At 35.5% G+C, this 23,135-nt stretch overlaps 2 protein-coding genes across 2 annotated transcripts; both read right to left on the reverse strand.

The window, feature by feature from the left end:
* Positions 1-277: 277 nt before the first annotated feature.
* Positions 278-17,743, reverse strand: LOC132127179 (collagen alpha-1(XXVI) chain). Its single transcript, XM_059538872.1, has 15 exons — positions 15,995-17,743; positions 14,016-14,138; positions 13,790-13,893; positions 3,856-3,917; positions 3,646-3,775; positions 3,440-3,550; positions 3,234-3,350; positions 2,729-2,812; positions 2,595-2,638; positions 2,249-2,311; positions 1,845-1,880; positions 1,650-1,694; positions 1,477-1,552; positions 783-1,184; positions 278-726 (listed from the first exon to the last, which is right to left on the reverse strand). The coding sequence occupies exons 1-14, from the start codon at positions 16,135-16,137 to the stop codon at positions 1,066-1,068; spliced, it is 1,257 nt and encodes a 418-aa protein (XP_059394855.1). The 5' UTR covers positions 16,138-17,743; the 3' UTR covers positions 278-726; positions 783-1,065.
* Positions 17,744-17,749: 6 nt separating this feature from the next.
* On the reverse strand, positions 17,750-22,737 carry LOC132127178 (B-cell CLL/lymphoma 7 protein family member B-A-like). Its single transcript, XM_059538871.1, has 6 exons — positions 22,554-22,737; positions 19,378-19,453; positions 19,148-19,241; positions 18,861-19,034; positions 18,323-18,402; positions 17,750-18,005 (listed from the first exon to the last, which is right to left on the reverse strand). The coding sequence occupies exons 1-6, from the start codon at positions 22,643-22,645 to the stop codon at positions 17,919-17,921; spliced, it is 603 nt and encodes a 200-aa protein (XP_059394854.1). The 5' UTR covers positions 22,646-22,737; the 3' UTR covers positions 17,750-17,918.
* Between the last annotated feature and the right edge of the window lie 398 nt (positions 22,738-23,135).

Raw genomic sequence — 23,135 nt, forward strand, 5'->3', positions numbered from 1 at the left:
CTTTCAACCAAACACTTTCTTAACACAACAACAAGAAAAAGCCCAAGATTCGGAAAGATTCCGTTCCCTCCCGAGGGGATTACAAATGCTCAAGTGCAACAATAAGCTTAAAGCCACACTGGCGTGTTGAACGGAGCTCTGCGAACAAGGTCAACAGGGCCTTTTGTGTCTCTCCAGCTATTCACTGCAGCCCTATTAATAGCAGCCCTTGGTGCGTTCGGCCATTCTTGGTTTTCAGCGAGTCAATGATAGGTTTTATGAATAAAAACAGGTGAGCAGAGGTGTAAACTCAATTTATTATGGTAGACTTTGCACTTTCTATGCAGACAAAGGGTTGAATATGGTTTTAAAGTTCTATTCTAGTCTATTTTTTGCTTACTGTGAGTTTTGAGGCAGGAATTGTTTTTATACAAAGCCACGACTAAGGCTGCTATATATAATTATGTGCATGAGGTCATTATAGGTCATCAATCAGAAAACAAAAAGGAAATGACAAGAAAAACGGGGCCTTTTTTGTTTTCTGGAAAGTCTTTATGATAAAACATTTATTTTCAGCTTGAATGACTGCAGTATTGAATCATTATTCATGCCACATAACAACCATTAAGAAGTAAATAGTGTCAAGAATGCTTTTTTTGTATAATCAAGTATCATCTTTGTTGATTAATTAACCCAGACATCCTGCCCATCCAAAATCCTCACTTTTACTATAATAAAAGAAATGAACTTCATTAAATAGACACTTCAAGTTAAAAGCCAGATTTTCATAACTTTAGCAAAACGCCCACTTTTCACCATCCAATAAATGGCTAAAATAAAGACCAGCCACTGAAATACATCACATTGTGGAAGTAAAACAGGTTGTGATTGGCAATAAAAACATATTTTTGGCAGGTAAAGAAAAATGAACATGAAATACAAGTAAATAATGTAGAAAAGATCAGTGCCACTCTTATCAAGCTCATAATACATTGAGGGATCTGTCCTTTAAAGTAACAGATAGGAGATAAAGGCCTTGTGGTCACAAGTGTTTGTTATTAACTCTCCATACCCAACAGAGTCTGGCTACTCTCTGTCTGAGGTAAGAGGAGAGGAGGGTTTGGCAGCGCCAACATTTTTAGCACTGCCTGTTAGCATGAAGTCCGCCAGGAGATCTATTCCAGAACCAGAGTCCAACAGAGTATCTGAGCAGAGCGACGACAGGAAAGAAACAAAATTAAAGGAAAACTTGTTGCATAACCATGTGTCTAAATACAAGCAGTTGGCTTTATATTTCTAGTCCTCTGATATCATTTTGCATTCTTAAAAGCAATCTATCACCATGAAACCTCAAAGTCATTACTAAATAATTGCATCACACGCTAACCTCAGCAACAGTTTGTTCCATGAGATCATAATGGTGCTCTGGAATCCAACTGCCCTCTAGTTAGAACGTATAACTGGAAATCTAGATTAATATTAATCCATAATTCTCACCATGAATGCCGATCATGTGTTCTAGAATGAGGACCCTCTCGGCCAGAATCTTCAGCGCTTCCCTCAACTGCTGCACCTGCAAGAAAGCGGCGTTAGCATGTGACAATAAATCCTCATAACTGCACAATCAAAAACTCCAAAATCACCCCAATTTTTATGGGCACCAGCCTTACCTCTGATGGAGTCTCTCCCGGCTCACCTTTAGGACCCGGAAAACCCTACTCACAACAAAAGATAATAAGAATAAAGTGAATATGATAAAATAATTATATGAAAAAAAATTATGATAATAATTGGTAAATAAAACAAGCAAACAAATGAGTGAATGAACTGTGAAAACAGAAATGCAATCCACTATGTGCACTCACAGGCTGTCCCTGCTTTCCTGTTATTCCAGGTGGTCCCTTTGAAAACAGAGTAATGCAATCGAATTAGCTCAAATAAAAACAACATATATTTTGGACCACAAAACCAGTCATAAGGGGTCAATTTTTCAAAACCAATTGACGTATGTTTTGGCTGAGATACAACTATTTGAAAATGTGAGGGTGCTTAGCAATGCATTTTACTAATCAAAAATTAAGTTTTGATATATTTACGGTAGGTAATTTACAAAACATCTTCATGGAACATGATCTTTATTTAATATCCTAATGATTTTGGGCATTAAAAAAAGAATCTATAATTTTGACCCATTGTTGGCTATTGCTACAAATATACCAGTGCTACTTTTGTGGTCCAGAGTCACAAATGTAGGTCTTTGATGACTTACTCTTTCTCCTGGATCTCCTTTGGGTCCCCTGTCACCTGGTGTGGCTGAAAAGCTTAAGGCATCCTATGATAAATGTGAATTAATTGGTATACTGTGCCTTGTACATCTATACATATTGTCCAATTATTTATACATACTATAAATGCATACCTTAGAGCACATCACATAGATAGATAGATAGATAGATAGATAGATAGATAGATAGATAGATAGATAGATAGATAGATAGATAGATAGATAGATAGATAGATAGATAGATAGATAGATAGATAGATAGATAGATAGATTAGATAGATAGATAGATAGATAGATAGATAGATAGATTTAGATTTAGATTTAGACTTACATTTTCCCCTGGTGCACCTGGGTGTCCAGGTGGTCCGGCAGGCCCTGTTCAGCATGTATGGACGGAAGTGTGTGAAGAAATGGCTGGGCAGTACAAGTTGATGCTGTTATGTATGCTCTGATATTCTAACGTACCTGGTGGACCAGGAGGGCCCGAGGGCCCAGGAGGACCAAGAAAAGCCTGCAGGTCACGATAGGCAGCTAAGTCACTATCTTCATCTGCAACATGTAAGATATGGCCATACTGAGGTGAAAACAAAACTTGTGCAGCTGTACTGCTGTTCTATTCAGTAGGATTTTGTGCTCAGGTTCAGCTTATCTGGGTTATCCAGATTCATGCTGCTTCACAGACAGCTAACAAATGACTCTGATTAATTGCTGACAGACAGAAACCAACCAGACTGTTAAACTGAGCCAGCTCTCCAAGAGGTTTATTTAAGCTGATACTGTACGGATGCTGCCATCTTATGGTCAAGTTGAGAAATAACAGTTTGCTGTAGTGTTTGCAAAGACTCGATATAACAATAATTTAAGCATTTGATATTTTCATTTCATTTTTCATTTAGTGCTGCATTATTTTAATGCCATAAATTAAATAAAGTGATAAAATAGATTGTTTAATGTGGACTATTGTACTCACACTGGGCATGTTGTTTAGCCATTAGAGTGTAAACATCTCCCCTGATGGAGAAGGGCCCTGGGGGTCCAGGTGGCCCAGGAAGGCCTCTTTCACCTGGAAGGCCTTGCAGCCCTTGAGGTCATGTAGAGTGAGCAGAGGAGCTCAATAAGCTCAATATTTGTTTTAATATTCCCAGTATAGAAGTATAAAAGTATAGAGATAGTTCTTACCTCTAGGTCCTATGGGACCAGGTTTTCCAGGAAACCCCATCTTTCCTAAAGGTCCAGGAGGCCCAGGGGGACCTGGAGGCCCAACAAGTCCTGGTTGTCCTATTGGTCCTATATATAAACACACACATTTCTATTTATCTTAATTATCTAAATAAAATTACACTTCTCAAAGAACAGTTTAGTAACAATTATTTTCTTCTCACCTGGTCGGCCAATGGCATTGGGTGTTATTGGTGAGGGGTGTGTCCTGTCCACTTCATTATCAGCTGTTCTCTCATGTGATTGGCTGGGCTGAGGGAGAGGGGGCGCTTCAGCATCTCTCAGTAACATTATCTGTTAAAAAAGCAAAACTGCATGCTCACTATATTAACACAACTGGTTGATAGAAGAGGTTACCTACATATGTGTCTTACCTGAGCTTCAATGACACTCAAGCGCTCTTTGATGTCAGCATAACCAGTACAGTTCATGCACTCTAAAAGGATGAATGCAGAAAGAGATTCACATCAAGGTAACATGAAGTATGACAGTAGAGAAAGGGGAATTTCTAACCATAAAAAGTGATACATGATAGAGTGAATGGATTAAGCAAATGCTATAAATCTCTCAGCCATCTGTCGTGTCATAAGTCAAATCTATCACAGTTCAATGTTTTTGCAATTTTATAATTGTATACTAGTCAAAGTAAGTGATCTGAATAAAGTTTTTGTGATGTTCTCACAAGTTAACTTAACAAAGACACATTCATTCACACTGTGCTTAAAATTCCAAGGATCCCGCCTTGGAATTTTTTTTTTCTTTCTTGGAGTCACAGGCTTGTAGTCAAAAAATGAAATCAATCCCAAAACCTCAGTGTGAAACCAAAAAAAAAAAAAAAAAAAACAGTGAACAAAGAGAATTTGTTAGAGACAGTAAATGAGTTAAATTACATTTTTGGTTAGCATCTCTCCCAGGGGTAGAATAAGGAACAGGAAAACCAGATGCTGGCAAGCCATGAATTTCCATTTGCATGGAATCCTAGTGAAGGGAAATATCTCACTCTGGGTTTCCCCAACATTCACCTTTTTCATTTGAGAGAGATGCTGTTCACAGCATAGGGCTGGTCAGATTGAAGACAACCACAAGGTGCTGGATCTCTCTATGGAAGAAGACAGATCTTCCAAGACAGACAGCAGAGATTTGGGAATTATTTAGCATGAATTGAGATGATGATGAATGGCAGGGGATCGCTTAGTGGTGACATTTGAAATGCAATACAGCTATTTTTTACCTAATGATGAGATTAGAATTTAAAGATCACCAGATGATGAGATCAGAGATACAATTAATAAACTGGTCTACTTTAAATGTACAGAATAATTGCCGTTCCCATTTTACACATAATTTGATGAATTCTACCATTTAAAAGTTAGGATTTTCTAAGATTAAAAAAATCTTATTCAGCAAGGACATGTTAAATTGTTCAAAAGTTACATTCAAGATCTTTTGAATTTTTTATTCCTGAAAGAATCCAGAAAAATATGTATAACGGTTTCCACAAAAATATTAAGCAGCACAACTGTTTTAAAGATATGTTTCTTGCGAAGAGTAAATTACATTTAAAAATACATTTAAACAGAATACAGTTATTTGCAATTGTAATAATATTTCACAACACTGTTGTTTTCGCACCATTTACTGTATTACAAAATAAATGCATGCAGGCTTTATGAGCATAACCTAACACTTCTTAAAAAAAAAAAAACATTTGTAACAACCCAAAACTTTTTTTTTGGACACTGAATGTGATAAAATCTAGAACAAGACTTGATTTAATCAGGAACTAAACACACTAAACACAAACAAATCTACTAAGAAAAAAATCCTTAATTCACAGGAGCGAGTTAAAAACACAGGAGCTACACAAACCAATATATAAACAACCTGAAACACAAAGCTTGTTCGTGTACATTCAAATGAAGCTATATGCTCAAACTATATATATATATATATATATATATATATATATATATATATATATATATATATATATGATGCAGCATATTATTTAAAAAAACAAGACTAAGAAATATACATTGACGGGTGACAGCTAGCCCCAGTCTCACCCATGTACCTTCAACTATTTTAACAACAGCTAAATTTCTGGTCAACGTGGGTAGTTAATAGACCAAAGTCTATTACAACTACGAGCTTCATCATCTGCTCTCAATTGACTGCAAAAGGCCACAAACATGTCACAGTGTCATCAAAGGACATTCTGGATGCCAGACCTCATGAAGGGACATTATCTCATTCCATAAAATGCAAAATAACTAATTAGACACCCTTCACCACAATATACACATCCAACAGAGCAGAAAAAGTTGACATGTCTCCTGTTTTTCTGGATGGAAAGACATAAGGACTGCATTAAAGGGCAATGCTATCTACACGTCTGGAAACACCCATGATGGTAAACCCAAAGGATGCCATTCATTCTGTATCTGTTTTGCTCAGAAAAACTCAAATTCTGTAATATTTACTTTGTAGGGACTTCATGGCACTTGGTGATGTATGATAGAAAGACTGTGTGCAAGTTAAACCTTGGCTTAAGTTTGGCAGGCTATGCAAAAGCAGAATGAAAAGTTCAGCTGTCTGACATGCCTATTCTCCTCGTGCCTTGGTCATAACACACAGCTCTGCTGGATACCGGACTGCTCTCAGATCAGTGGAAGGCTGAACATTGGGGTATTCTGGAAAAACACCCAACGGATGAGCTGTAAAGAAGCACAGCTCAATGGGATCTGCAGATACTGAGCCTCTATGATTTTTGCAGATGTGAGAGAGGCTTTAAACTGGCCATTTTTGGAACTAGCACAACGGTTTTATTAAAACTGACATGGTTAATAAAGTTATGCAAAAACATGCCAGCTCAGACATCAGTGATGTATTGATGTACCAAACCAGAGTGCGACTTGTGTCTTAAGAGAAGTACAAATGCACAAATCAGACATGCAAAGTGACCACATTAAGACTCCACACCCATTAGCAGCATTTTGGCAGAGACTGAAGGGGCTTTCAGAGATTATGAAGACACAAGATACTTTTGCATGTTCTCCTGGGTGAATAAAGTTTATAAAAGGGGTCATTGGTAAACTGCATTTAAGACAGAATTGGAATTAACTGTATTGCCATATCTAAAGATCATCGTCATCAGCCTTTGCTTCTGCTGAATTAATTGTTAATCTTATTAGTAATTATCTTCAATCTCTGTTTCTGCTTTCGAATAAATACTTTGGGCACATGCATTGCAGAAAGACTGGTCACTGAATGCCTTTCCTCTTTGAGATTCATTGGCTGGGAAGTTTATCCCCCTAAAGCATATAGTATACATTAAGCAGACTAAACAAATCTAATTTCAATGCACTTCACTTAAGTCTCCATTTACTCATTTGGTTTGTGAAGGACCTTACCTCTAATAAACTAGAGCCCCCAGGTGCTTAAAAAAAAAAAAAAAAAAAAACTAAATAATTAAAATTGGATTCTTGCGGACATTTCATTTGATACATAATATCACTGGGATTTGATGTCTATTGATAATTGGAATACCATTGCTGTGGATCTGTTACAACTGTTGATCCCAGCTGCAAATATCCTACAACACCTTACAGCTTTGCTGTCTTCCATTTTGTTTAAAATAAGATGTTCATGTTTCTGATCTAATTACATTTGTGATACTGTTTTTAGACTATTATGCATAGCCTACACTCTCATAAAAGTACAAAAGCTGTCACTGAGGCAGTATATTTTCAAAAGCTTCTAATATGTACCATTAAGGTACTAATATGTAAAGTTTAGTTATAAATATGCACTTTTAAGGTACGAAAACGCATCCTTTACGGGTAAATAAGGTGCATGGATGTACTTTTTAATAGGGTACTGTCCCAGTGAGCTTTCATACTTTATTTTTCCCCCTAAAACTATTTTTCTTACACTGGCAGTGCAGGAATCAAGCAAGTAAGTTGGTGACGAGGTGGTTGGAGAGTCTGGCTGGGTCAGATCTTTCATCAGTGTTTCTTGGTCTAAAAAAAAAAGACATTCAAAAAAGTTGGGACAGGTAGCCGGAAAAGTTAAATGTACATATGAGGAACAGCTGGAGGACCAATTTGCAACTTATTAGGTCAACTGGCAACATGATTGGTATAAAAAGAGCCTCTCAGAGTTGGTAGTGTCTCTCAGAAGATGGGCAGAGGATCACCAATTCCCCCAATGCTGTGGTGAAAAATAGTGGAGCAATATCAGAAAGGAGTTTCTTAGAGAAAAATTTCAAAGAGTTTAAAGTTATCATCATCTACAGTGCATAATATCATCCAAAGATTCAGATAATTTGGAACAATCTCTGTGCGTAAAGGTCAAGGCCGGAAAACCATACTGGATGCCCGTGATCTTCAGGCCCTTAGACGGCACTGCATCACATACAGGAATGATACTGTAATGGAAATCACAACATGGGCTCAGGAATACTTCCTGAAAACATTGTCGATGAACACAATCCTCCGTGCCATTCGCTGTTGCCGGCTAAAACTCTATAGGTCAAAAAAGAAGCCATATCTAAACATGATCCAGAAGCGCAGGCATTTTCTCTGGGCCAAGGCTCATTTAAAATGGACTGTAGCAAAGTGGAAATCTGCAGAGTTCACACCACAGCTATAACAATGAAGGCACAAAGAAACAATATCATTGGAATTACTTTCAGAACTATTTTTTCTAGCTAATGAACGATAAAAACACTGACAGCCAATCAGAATCAATCCTACCGTGATGAGCTCAAGAGTTTAAAGTGAGAAACGCTCTTGTGCTTAGAATAAAGAAACAATATCGTTCACTGGTGTGGACTCTAATATCGTTATCTTTATTTTTATCATTCTTGGTGTGAACAGGGCTTTAGTCAATTTGATTCAGCCCTACTCTGTAATTATTTAGTCTAATTTACATACTTTTTTGGAGGTTCACACCCCATTTAAATTTTAAATCCCCAAAGGGAAGACAATGTAACAGAAGTACTAAACGGTATCAAACAACGACAGAACATGTTTAGTCATGTTTAGTCAGCGAAAACAAGCATTGGCTAATGTCAACAGACGTGAACAGGGATAACACAAAATCCACTGAACTTGTTTGTTGGCATCTGTTTGTGCAGTGTGAATTATGTTTAAGAGGACAAACCGCAGACTGTGACCTGAAAATGATTGAAAATGATTGAAATAATTGGTAAACAGCTTATATTCATCATAGGTCAAATACAATTTTGGGTTCATTGTCGTACAAGCTAACCTAACAACAGGTAGACTCCATTGGCATGACCATCTGTGCTCCACCACAGAAATGAAATGATCTCACCCACTACAGGCAGCTGAGGGGGCTGGAGCACACGCGTCCTCCTCAATCATGAGATACCACACCACAGACATCCCATTTTCCCACAGCCACTCTCACGGCTAGGGGTACTGATCACATTCTCAATTTAACGGAATTTGTAGAGCAGGTGATAGATTTGAACCTCTGCCAAGCCTTCTTGAAACCTGGTATGGGGGTAGTAAGAAAGACAGCTGGAGCAGACTATGTACAGTATGTAGATATAGATAAGACTTTGATAAGACTTTGACCAGGGCATTATGGGAAGTTCGAGTACCAGAGTAATTCTGCTGATGGGAATTGTTCCCATCAATGACTAATGCCTTTAGTCTACCAATCAGGGTTTAGTGGTTGGGATCCAGGAACCCCAAAGGAGCCATATTATTATGTATTACTGTAAAATAAATCAGTTCAACTTTTTGTTTAGATTTGCTTTTAGGGATAGAATTCCTCAAACCACTGTTATTTGCACCGTGAATATAAATTAGACTAAATAAGTAAAAAAAAAAAAAAAAATGTAGAGCCACAGCAAATAATAAAAACAATTTAAGGAGACAAAATATTTTACAAATGTATTTTAAAGTGCACATGTTGACTTAAGATAAAATATTTTTAAGAGAGATGTATTTTGAGAAATGCACTTTGCAAACACATCTGGGCTGCATTTCCCAAAAGCATCATAAGCTTGAGTTGATTGTAGCTCCATTGGTTTCAATGGGTCACTTACGATGCTTTTGGAAAAACGCAGCCCAGAACTGAATTGAAAATATTTCTTAGCTTCTCTATCATAACTCTACTAATGGAAAAAGGAAACACTGTCTTGAGCTGTATATATAAAAACTTTTCTCAAAAATATTCAGTATTAGTTTGAGAAATTGTCTTATCAAGTTTATTATGTTTCATAAGTCTATACATTTATTTGATCAAAATAAAATAAAAATAATAATATTGTGAAATACTATTACAGTTTAAAATAGCTATTTTCTATTTTAATATACTTTAAAATGTAATTTATTCCTATGATGGCAAAACTGAATTTTCTTCATCTTTCTCCAGTCTTCAGTGTCATACGATCCTTCAGAAATCATTCTAATATGCTGATTTGCTAAAAAAAAAAAAAAAAAAAAAAACATTTAAATGATAGTGTATTATCAATCTTGTTTTATATATCAATTGAGATATCAATAAAAATTCTACACCAAATCCAAAAACATAACCAAGTCTTACATTAAATTGTTAAGGATTTTTGATTTGTTGCATGCTATCTCTGGGGGGGGGGGGGTTGCACTCTAGTGACAACTGAAATATGGTTATGGGACAAAGGATCTCTTACAGCTGTCGATCCCAGCTGCAACCACACACCCGCATCTCAACAACTTTGCACCAGTGCATTCCTTGACGTCTACTCCTTCTTAGTCAAACATAAAGCTATCCTTTTCACATTGTCAAACACAACTGATCAGAATATCCAATTTCTTGACATACTAATATTTATTGAGACGAAGAGAGGAACTGGTCTTAATATACAAGGAATGCATTGATGAACAAAAAGTTAACCTAGGGAGGGACAGCAACAAAACGACTAATCTGATGGATGGGAAACGATTTCTTTGTCTGGACTGCATTAACGAACAAACAACTTCATCACATTGGTATCTTTTAATACAAGGCACACAAATTTATGACACTGTACATTCCTGAAGGACAAAACATCACTAAAGTGGTTGAACATGACCTCAACTAGTCACACAATTTTCAATAACTGTCAAACTGAGCTGAATAAACATTCAAAGCACAACTCCAGGGGAGCATGAATCAGTTTAAAAGTTTCTTATTGCATTTCTGTTTACATTCATGGCTGGATTGTTCACTCTTATAGTTGGCTTGTTCTTACAACCAAGCTTTGAATCCTGCCAGAAGACAACCGAGAAAGCACAAGTCTGTGTGGTGCGACAGTGGTTTCAATTATATTGATCGGTCAAATACACACTGTTACCATTCAAAATTAGGAATTCTTATGGGCTGTTTACACAGAAAGCATAGTTGCAGTTTCTTATAGTTAGAATGCCTAGAGTGAATAACAAAAAGTATTTTTATAAATTTCTTCTTGCTATTCAACTCTTGCATTAAAATATTTGTGGTTTCTAATACAGCTGCTGCTGGAGCAAATTGGATAAGGTAAAATAATATTTGCTATGATATCCCATTTACCAAGTACGAATAGAAGTTTAACCTGCTAAGGTTTACTTCCACGGTTCAAACCCGAAAATATAAAAAGGCTCTATATCCAGTGAAATCAGACACAGCATTTTTCGTTAGGCCTCATTACACATGACAACTAGAAATGTTGGTATTTCACATGGATTGACTTTGACCTAACTTGAGCTATTTGACTGTGAGTCACAATCCAAATTCCAAAAATATGTTCTTAAATAAACCAAACACAGAGAAGCCCAAGACCCGGGGGATTGACAGCTTCAGGCTAAAGCTATGAGCCCAATAGAGAAGGAATAAAGGAGTGGGAGGAAGGAGAAAGGGATGGGGAATGAAGATTTCCGATTTATTTACCATGTCAGAGATCATGGCGCCCTTGGATTTGACCCAAACTAAATCATCTGCATCTCACAGGGGATGATCTGAAAAGAGACACCGCAGACGGGCCAGCTTGTCTGCTTTGGGCGGGGAGGAGGGCCATCAAACCATCCCAATCCAGAAAAACATGGGAATGTGTGTCATGGGTAAATTATCCCCATTGGGATAGAAAATATTTGGACTCTTGAGTCCTCTACCACAACTAACTGTACTATGTCAAATTAATCAAAACGAATCAAAGCACCAACTCATTTCCTTAATTCAAAATATTTTCTTCCAGCTATTTATTTCAGTGTTAATTAAAATGTATTTTCTCAATATATCTGAAGACCCAGAGCTGTGCCGGTTTAGATTATTATTATCTCTCTAGGATAACAGCAAAGTGAGTCAGTATAGTGAAAATATTCATGATGAGATCTCTGACTTTTGACTTGAAATGTTAGCTATTGCAAATCTGAGCATGCTTTGTAGCACGGTCATAATGCAGTTTCCCCTGGTTAATGTAGAGACATGTTTATGCATTTAAGTTTCTATTGTTTATATTGCGAGAAAGGAAATACATTCAGACGGGCATATAATTATAACACATTCACTTTGAGATTTCACACAGATGCTTGATTTCCACAGTCAGGACAGCTGTTGTCACTCACATTCTCACCCACACAATGAAATGTAAGGGATCTTTCCTTGTTGCTAAGAGATTTAAATGTAAAAAAAGAACCACCCACCAAGCCATGCCAAGTCAAATGTGAGTGGTGTTCGCCCGTGCAAATGTCTTGCTAGATGCTTGGCTGTTCTGGGTGGTTGCCAGGGCATTGCTATGTGGTTGCTAGGGTGTTATGAGTGGTTGTTAGGGTATTGTTAGAGTATTCTATGTCGTTTTTATATGGTTGCTGGCATACACAAGTCAAAAAAGGCCAACCGATAAATCTCTATATCTGGATGTTCTGGGTGGTTGCTAGGATATTGTTAGGAGGTTGCTAGGGTGTTCTAAGGGGTTTCTAGGGCAGACTAGAGGCAAACAATTTGCAGTGAGCTGTGAGTTTGGCGGTGGTGGTGGGAGGGGGGTTGTTAAGAATGAATGAGGGAAAGTCAAGTGAGAGGAGGCAATGCCTCCATTGCAATATGACTGGATATGACTGGTTATGTTCGGCTGTGATTGGTTCATGCGATAAATCCCATGTTCGTGCATGTTCCACATTTGCGAATCAGTCTAAATGAAGAATATAAATGGCATTAATAGGAAGACTAATTAATTAAAAAAGAAAGTAAAACTCACCCACTTAGATATTACCACTTTTACTTCAAAATAAGACTTGAAATGACCTGAAAACATGATCTGAGGGATCTTTGAGTAAGTAATCAGCTTGGTGTAATTTAAAGTAAATCTCCTTGTCTGTGAACAATATTTACCAAGCTTTGATGACTGATGATCCTAAAAATTCACATTAATTAAAATTATTTTGGGATAAATGTAAAATGCTTAAAAACACTAACTTAAGATTCATAGAATACTGATTAAAATATTAATGTTTCTTTTTCTGATCGTGTAAGTAATGTTTATTTAACTGAGAAAATGTGACTGGGACATGAATTTAGATTAAAAAAAAAAAAAAAACCTGGGAGGCATCCTCATTTCAGATTGCTTGTTTACACAAGTGAGGCAAATCACAAAATCATTATCGGTGTTTCTGAAATTGCATACTGTTTGAGTAGGTACTACATTTGAATTAGAACCTACTTTGTAACCGTTAAAATAAGTAAATTCCATATAGTATGAATATGGGTAGTATGAATGAAATTTAGATGTACTACATCCACCATGTTGTTACAGTCATGTGACCTACCAGCTTCAGTTACATTAGGCGCATTCGACTTGAAGCAGCGCTGCACAGAATGATCACTGTATGACATCAAAGTACCACAAGAGCAATTCGAATGCATTGGATCCGTGCGCTCTCTTATCGTTCTCGCGGTACTTTGATGTCATACAGTGATCAATCTGTGTAGAGCTACTTCAAGTCGAACGCGCCTATTGCTTTATGGCCATTTATATATCCTAATAGGAAAGTATTCGATTTTGGATGCACAGTAGCATATGTTTGGGTGTTCCAGTTGATTGCTAAGGCATTGCTATCCAGTTTTCTAAGTGGTGTTTATGCGGTTGTTAGGGTCACAAGTCAAAAGATGCCAACCATAAAATCTCTTTGATAATTGTGCTATATATTGCTTGTCTTAGCAAACGCCACTAATAAATGTCGTTGTAATTGGACATCAAACAATTCCTTTGCCTTACAGTCATTCAAATGATTTGGTAATGCTTCAGTGAACTTGAGATCAGCAAAAAATGAGCTCCCTCACCCTCTCTGCAGTCTTCTCCATGGAATCCTGGACAGCATCGCCATTCCAGAGAAGTGATTTTCCTGTAGGTCACTCTGTACACAGGTCTCACCAGAGTTCTGTAGCTGGGAAAATATAGAGAGGCAAAACACACACAGAGTCTGTTAGCTGTCGTCCAAGTTAATGTAAGAGTGAATAGTGGAGTATAACCCAGTGTATACCATGAGATCATTTCTTTTCTTTGTACCTGATGAGGTTTGAACACGGTCCAGGCCATCGGCAACTCTGGAACAGTCGCTGCACAATGGTCTCTGTCCCATTTTGTGTCTGGCATGAAACAATCTTCTGTACTGTGTACTGGCACCAGTTCCTTATTCATTCCATGTTGAATAAACAATAACAATGACAAAGACCAGACCAATCACAATACAGCAAATTCAAGAATTAAACAGAATTTTTTTTTTCATCCATGGAGAAATTAATGCACAAATTAATTTGCTATCAGACAACAAGGAAATTAAATCATGGAAAATAAGTGATGTATGTAGAGAGCTTGAGATTCACTTTTTTTTTATTTACAAAACTTAGATTGATGCCATTGCAAAGTAAACAGTTGTGTGGCTTCAATAGTTTTAGTGCCATTATGTTCTTCATGAATCTCCTTCACTTCAAAAGTGAGATAAAATACAGTACAGTGGACTTAGAGTCCTCTGAGAGACCCTCTCAGTGGCACAAGCATATCTTTTTTCTTTTACCGCAGGAGACCGATTTATGATTTATTCTCTCCCGACAATCATATAACACCCCAGAAGAGTCTGACAGACATTCTTGAAGAGAACTAAAACAAAAATCCAATGTGTGCCTGAATCTACATGCTTTGTTTTCTAAACTCAATCTGGGAAACTTCCCTTCTGATACGTCTCAGATGATTAAGAACATCACAGGATTGTGACCCTGTTCTGGTTGTTTAATTATCAAGTCATTTTTCTTAATTTTTTCACAGGAAAGACTGTGATTAGTTGTGACCGGACCACAGACACACAAGCTCCACATGTCTAGACTAAATAGCTTAACCTCAACCACACGTAAGACCATAAAAATTTTGGGGAAAATGAATGTTTCATTTTAAACAATTACTTTTGGCTTTGGTCTGGTTTATGCTTTTTCTGGGAAAATAATCAGGGGTCCACAGGATGCTTAACAGATGGGTTTGGGACAGACAGACAGACAGATAAGAGAACCAGACAGACAGACAGACAGACAGATAAGAGAACCAGACAGACAGACAGACAGACAGATAGATAAGAGAACCAGACAGACAGACAGACAGACAAGAGAACCAGACAGACAGACAGATAGATAAGAGAACCAGACAAACAGACAGACAGACAGACAGATAAGAGAACCAGAAAGACAGACAGACAGACAGACAGACAACCAGACAGACAGACAGAGAGACAGAGAGACAAGAGAACCAGACAGACAGACAGACAGACAGACAGACAAGAAAACCAGACAGACAGATAAGAGAACCAGACAGACAGACAGATAGACAGACAGACAGACAACCAGACAGACAGATAACCAGACAGACAGACAGACAGATAGACAGACAGACAGACAGACAGATAGAGAACCAGACAGACATACAGACAGATAGATAAACCAGACAGACAGATAAGATAGATAGATAACCAGACAGACTGACAGACATACATACAGACAGATAGATAGATGACCAGACAGACAGACAGATAGATAAACCAGACAGACAGACAGACAGACAGAGATAGACAGACAGACAGACAGACAGACAGACAGATAGATAGATAGATAAACCAGACAGACAGACAGACAGACACATAGATAGATAGATAGATAGATAGATAGATAGATAGATAGATAGATAGATAGATAGATAGATAGATAGATAGATAGATAGATAGATAGAAAACAGACAAATAGATATATGGAATGACTGACAAAAAGACATACATATAGACACAGTTTCAAGAATGTATTAAGCGTCAGAAATGTTGTAACATACACATGTAGAAAAGCTGCAAGCCACTAGAAATAAAATTCTGTTGAATTAGACAATAATATAATTGTTTAACTATTCAAGGTTTTTCGAGTTCATTTACCTTAATCAATAATTCTGCAATATAATAAGGCTTTAAATCAGTTCGATAAAGCTATAGACATTCCAGTCGGTGACAGGTTTACCTGCTGAGTGTGTTTGCTCCAGTGTTGTGTTCCGACACTGTGCGCTGCAGTCTCACTGGAATCTGATAAATAGCTGCCGAAGCTTTAAAAGCACGAAAGGAAAACATGAAAATACAAAGAAGTTTCCAAAATCCCTCACGCATGGTCCGACGTCTAACAGCTCTTCCCTTATTCCCTGTGCTTTATCTGATGTTATCCTGCTCAGACGAGTAGAGTTCAACGCCTGAGGGAGTTATTGAGACCTGACGGGTGAGGACTGACTAGAGTAAAATACAATCCCCTCTTCTGGAGTAAAACACTGGCTATGTCTCATAACCTATTTGGCTGACTATCTAGTACCTACTACATCATAGTCAGCATTGCCAAAAAATGCGTCAGGCTTCTATGTACTCTGTAATCCATATGCCAAAATCAATAGAGAAAGTTCTAAAATACAACCAGAAGGGAAAAATATGTATTTAGTTGATAACAGATATTTCAAACATACAATGATGATACGTGAGGACATATCAATATAGCCTAGATATATATTAATAAATAAATAAATAAAAACCGCGAAAGTAATAACTATTTTTAATGAAAATGGTGTTTCAGCGCCACGCGCAGGTCAAACGTTGGGTACTGAATCTCCATACAGTTTATGTTTTGGATAATATTTTGAAATATTATTATAATTTAAAGCAACAGTTTTCTATTTGAATAAATTAGTTCAAATTCACTTCACTAGTCAGTGTAATTTGATGTGATGTAATGCTGAATTTTTCAGCAGTCATTATTCCAGTCTTCAGTGTCACATGATCCTTCAGAAATCAAGAAACATTTCTTTATTATTAGGGTTGTTCTGCTTAATATTTTTGTAGAAACCGTAAAACATTTTTTGTTTTTGAATGTAAAAATGACATTCTTCATCAAGAAAACGTATTGGAAACGCCAAATTTTTCAACAGTGGCATACATTATTATTTTCAAAGAATATTGATGAAAATAAATTTTGAAAATGATCTTGAGATGTCTAAAATTTTAATGATATTTGCATCAAATAACAATACGACGGCTTCATCAACTTCAGTGTGCCAACTAGACAACTGTGCAAAAAATAAAGGGGGCATAAGAGACAGACATTTTTAGGGGTGTCCTACAGTGACAAAAGAGTACATTTTCAATTCCTACAAACAAATGAGAGGAGGCACTACAGACCCTGAGATCAGAATCTACAAGCAGAAAATATAGATATCATATAAATGTAAACTGAATTTGATTAAAGACATTCTTCATGTTGAATCATTGTTTTTCTAAAAAGGCAATGGTGTGGTCTAATAAGCTTATTTGTGCATAAAGCGTGATGTGTTCAATTATATTCCAAGTACCCTTATAATTTAACTCGTTATTTGTCTTTGTTTTGGAGGACATTTTCTTCAATAATGGCTAAGCCTTCAGTCAACATGAAATTAGTTTATGGCTTTCTTTTTATAACAAGCATCACATTCTAATGACAATAAAATAAAACTATTATCATTATAATAACTGTAACATAAATTTCAGCAAGAAGGGCTTAATAGAGATAATACATTCATTCATTTTCCATGTAAACAGTAATGTCTAGTCAATAGTCTGGCTTTTTTTTGGTTTTGGCCAATAAATGTTGAATCAATGCATCATTCATGTTATGTCAGAATTGGAGATAGCAATTCAGAGATTCTTCTATAAGATCTTCAGAAATCCAGACATGACCTGAAGCATACTGTGGGAGATATGATTTGTAAATGTTGCAAAGTGATCCCATTTGATAATAAATATAGTGCTTTTTTGATGTCTGGTCCATATTGTGTCTTTTGCAGCAGTTCTAGGAAGGTCAGTGATCAGTCTGGCTGATTATCAATGCCCAGTGTACTGTGTGTGTGTGTGTGTTTGTGTGTGTGCGCGTGTTAGCTAAAAGTGGCCGCCTGGATGACCGAGACCTGCTCGATACAGATTCTTTTCAGTGGTGGGGCTCCACAACTGTCCTCATCCTCCTGTACTCAAAGTAAAAGGAACAATAAATTATTAATTAGTTATTAATTTCACTAGTACAATAGGTTTAATATAACAAATAAATATTACAAAATATATTATAAATACAAAATATAGTAAAATAAAGAGCAAAAATGGTTAAAAAAACATTAATTTTATATTTTAAATATTATATATAGGAATACAGCACTGAAATACAGCACTTCACAAAATTAAAAACTAATATGAATTTGAAAAAAAGCAAGGTTCACAGCCTAAGGCAGAGGAACTGTCCCAGCATTCATGCTTTGTTATATAGAACCTCTGACTAGTTTTGTACCTGAGCAGTGAGGGGTAAAAGATCTTCTTTGATCAGTGTCGGCGGCTCATCTGCAATCTCACTTGACTGCAGCAGTGGCTCTAGAAAAAAAAAAAAACCTTTTCATTTTTAAAAGCGGGCCAATTCAACTGACTGACCGGACCGATTTCAGTGACCTACCGTGAAATGTGTAGTTTTGGAGATACGAGCATAATGTATTTGTTCAGATCACAATCACAATGACACAAAGAGGGCAAACAACTCACTGTGAGATCTCAGGTTAATATGATTAAATATTTTAGCCAAATTCATAAAATGACAAACTTTATAAAACACTGGATATACCTTTGTAAATGTGTAATTTAATTCTAAATAATAATATTACACATAAATAATAAATAATGAAAATATTTCGTTATAGAATATAATATAATAAAATATAATGAATCCCTCAACTCAGAGGTTAACAATAAAATATCATAAAAATGCAAAATATTAATATATATTTATTTAAATTTATATAAAAAATGTAATTAATGAATAGAAATAGAAGTCTCACCTTCCATGATTTCCTGGCCGAGGGTGGGCGGCTGTGGGTCATCTGTAGGGTAGTCTAGACTCTGAGGTGAAGGGCTGACCGGCTCACTGGGCTGTGGACTGGAGTTGTTGCTGCTGTCTGCAGCTACTTTATGCTGGTAGGAGTCTGACAGGGAACTTTGGTTGCTGTTCTCATCTGAGAAGGCAAGAGGCAACCAAAAGAAGATAAGAATTTGAGATGAAAGAAGGTCAACAATACAATTTTGGCAGAATTTGATTGAACTGTGCCTTTAAAATGCAAATGTTTACCTTGATAATCTAACAGTACAGAACAGGAATTATCAGATGACTCCTCTGTTGGAAAAATTTTCTCTCCACCCACAGACACTTTGCTCTTGTCCTTCTAAATGACATCAGGTTACAGATACAGTAAATATAGTGAAGGAAAATCCTCTACTTTTTAGATGTTGATCTAATGTATAAAATTAACTCTCAAACAATTAAAACCAAGAGAAATCATCATCTTAGATTTATCATACCTCCTTTGTGTCTACTACAGGAACCCATTTAAATATTCTTAACGATGTATCTCCAACTGTGACCCATTTCTTCTCCCTGAAATAGAGGAATTGTGTAACAGGTTTCCCATAAACATGACTTAAAAGCTCTATCAAGTTTCCATGTTAAAAATGCAACCATGCAGAAAAAAGCACTTATCAAGTTTCCATTTGGAGAAATATTAAAGGCTCCTCTAAGAGCTGCTTTTTCGGGACATGTGGGATTACAAAGTCCATTTGTTGTTGAGTTGAACCCTATCCAGTATCCCCATTTATTTCAATCACAAAAGTGCTTGGTTTTTGCTGGGCTAAACCCTGAGAGAATGTGCTTATTCTTGCACAGTAATTGTATAATAAATTTACTAGTATATATATATATATATATATATATATATATATATATATATACAGCCGTGGCTTGTATATATTGAGAATTACATAAATATTAGTTTTCAAAAAGTTTGCTGCTAAACTGCTTTTAGTTCTTTGTTTCAGTTGTTTCTGTGATGTACTGAAATATAATTATAAGCACTTCATAAGTTTCAAAGGCTTTTATCAACAATTACATGACATTTATGCAAAGAGTCAGTATTTGCAGTGTTGGCCCTTCTTTTTCAGGACCTCTGCAATTCGACTGGGCATGCTCTCAATCAACTTCTGGGCCAAATTCTGACTGATAGCAACCCATTCTTTCATAATCACTTGTTGGAGTTTGTCAGAATTAGTGGGTTTTTGTTTGTCCACCCGCCTCTTGAGGATTGACCACAAGTTCTCAATAGGATTAAGATCTGGGGATTTTCCAGGCCATGGACCCAAAATTTCAACATTCTGGTCCCCGAGCCACTTAGTTATCACTTTTGCCTTATGGCACGGTGCTCCATCGTGCTGGAAAATGCATTGTTCTTCACCAAACTGTTCTTGGATTGTTGGAATAAGTTGCTGTTGGAGGGTGTTTTGGTACCATTCTTTATTCATGGCTGTGTTTTTGGGCAGAATTGTGAGTGAGCCCACTCCCTTGGATGAGGAGCAACCCCACACATGAATAGTGTCAGGATGCTTTACTGTTGGCATGACACAGGACTGATGGTAGCGCTCACCTTTTCTTCTCCAGACAAGCCTTTTTCCAGATGCCCCAAACAATCGGAAAGGGGCTTCATCGGAGAATATGTCTTTGCCCCAGTCCTCAGCAGTCCATTCACTATACTTTCTGCAGAAGATCAATCTGTCCCTGATGTTTTTTTGGAGAGAAGTGGCTTCTTTGCTGCCCTTCTTGACACCAGGCCATCTTCCAAAAGTCTTCGCCTCACTGTGCGTGCAGATGCGCTCACACCTGCCTGCTGCCATTCCTGAGCAAGCTCTGCACTGGTGGCACTCCGATCCCGCAGCTGAATCCTCTTTAGGAGACGATCCTGGCGCTTGCTGGATTTTCTTGGATGCCCTGAAGCCTTCTTTACAAGAATTGAACCTCTTTCCTTGAAGTTCTTGATGATCCTATAAATTGTTGATTTAGGTGCAATCTTAGTAGCCACAATATCCTTGCCTGTTAAGCCGTTTTTATGCAACGCAATGATGGCTGCACGCGTTTCTTTGCAGGTCACCATGGTTAACAATGGAAGAACAATGATTTCAAGCATCACCCTCCTTTTAACATGTCAAGTCTGCCATTCTAACCCAATCAGCCTGACATAATGATCTCCAGCCTTGTGCTCGTCAACATTCTCACCTGAGTTAACAAGACGATTACTGAAATGATCTCAGCAGGTCCTTTAATGACAGCAATGAAATGCAGTGGAAAGTTTTTTTTGGGATTAAGTTAATTTTCATGGCAAAAAAGGACTATGCAATTCATCTGATCACTCTTCATAACATTCTGGAGTATATGCAAATTGCTATTATAAAAACTTAAGCAGCAACTTTTCCAATTTCCAATATTTATTTAATTCTCAAAACTTTTGGCCACGACTGTATATATATATATATATATATATATATATATATATATATATATATATATATATATATATATATATATATATATATATTTATATATATATATATATATATATATAAAAATGTATATATATATATATATACATATTTTTATATATATATATATATATACATATTTTTATATATATATACATATATATATATATATATATATATATATATTTATATATATATATATATATATATATATATACATATTTTTATATATATATATATATATACATATTTTTATATATATATATATACATATTTTTATATATATATATATATACATATTTTTATATATATATATATACATATTTTTATATATATATATACATATTTATATATATATATATACATATTTATATATATATATATATATATACATATTTATATATATATATATATACATATATATATATATATATATATACATATTTATATATATATATATATATATACATATTTATATATATATATATATATATATATATATACATATTTATATATATATATATATATATATACATATTTATATATATATATATATATATACATATTTATATATATATATATATATACATATTTATATATATATATATATATATATATATATATACATATTTATATATATATATATATATATATATACATATTTATATATATATATATATATATATATATATACATATTTATATATATATATACATATTTATATATATATATATACATATATACATATTTATATATATATATACATATTTATATATATACATATTTATATATATATACATATATACATATTTATATATATATATACATATATACATATTTATATATATATATACATATTTATATATATTTATATATATATATACATATATATATATATTTATATATATATATACATATATATATATATATTTATATATATATATATATATATATATATATATATATAAAGAAACCTTTTAAAAGTCCTCTGGACCCGCCTCTTTTTGCCAATTGTCCCATGAGAAAACAAAGACAAGCGCGTTGGCATTGGCTGTCTCTTGTGTCAATCAAACGGCATCCTGTTATAAAACTCCTCCTCCTTTCCGACTGAAGTTTCTCTTTTGAAAAACATTTCTCTTTCAAAGAATTTTGACGCCGCCCGTCATACTCACCATCTCCGTACTTTCTCGATAGCCGCCATCACTTTCTTAATGTCATCTTTAGCGCGGCTTCGGGTCTCCGCGCGGACCGAGCGACCCGACATTTCTGAATTTTATCAGTGCTCTTACTGGAATCGTGTCGGTCTCGCAGTCTGGCTGCGCTAATCTCGCATCGCGAGAACTCATGACTCCACTTTCCAGAGCTTCTTGACAGGTCCCACCTACTTATTGAGGGCACAGGTGGCTGTTGTGGTTTTATTTGTTACATTTTTGGTAACTTTATTGCCGCTAGGCACATATATCACTCAACGACCGATGGCCCAACCCATCTTGTAAAATGTGTACTTATTTGTAATCAAAATGCTTTAATTTAACTTAAAAAGGTCAAAGTTAATTTCAAAATAAAAGTCTTCAGGATCTATTCTTATTTTTTAGATGAATTGAGATTTTAAAATGTGTTGTGATTATTAAAGTTAATGTTAAATATTATACATGTTAATCGAGCTTAAGGCCAGCAATGTATAAGATAAAATGTGATAAAACAAAGTAAATATGAGCTTTTTTGTTTGACATTTAGATAAAAAAAATGAATAT

Source organism: Carassius carassius, chromosome 45, assembly GCF_963082965.1.
Source record: "Carassius carassius chromosome 45, fCarCar2.1, whole genome shotgun sequence".
NCBI classification, from domain to species: domain Eukaryota; kingdom Metazoa; phylum Chordata; class Actinopteri; order Cypriniformes; family Cyprinidae; genus Carassius; species Carassius carassius.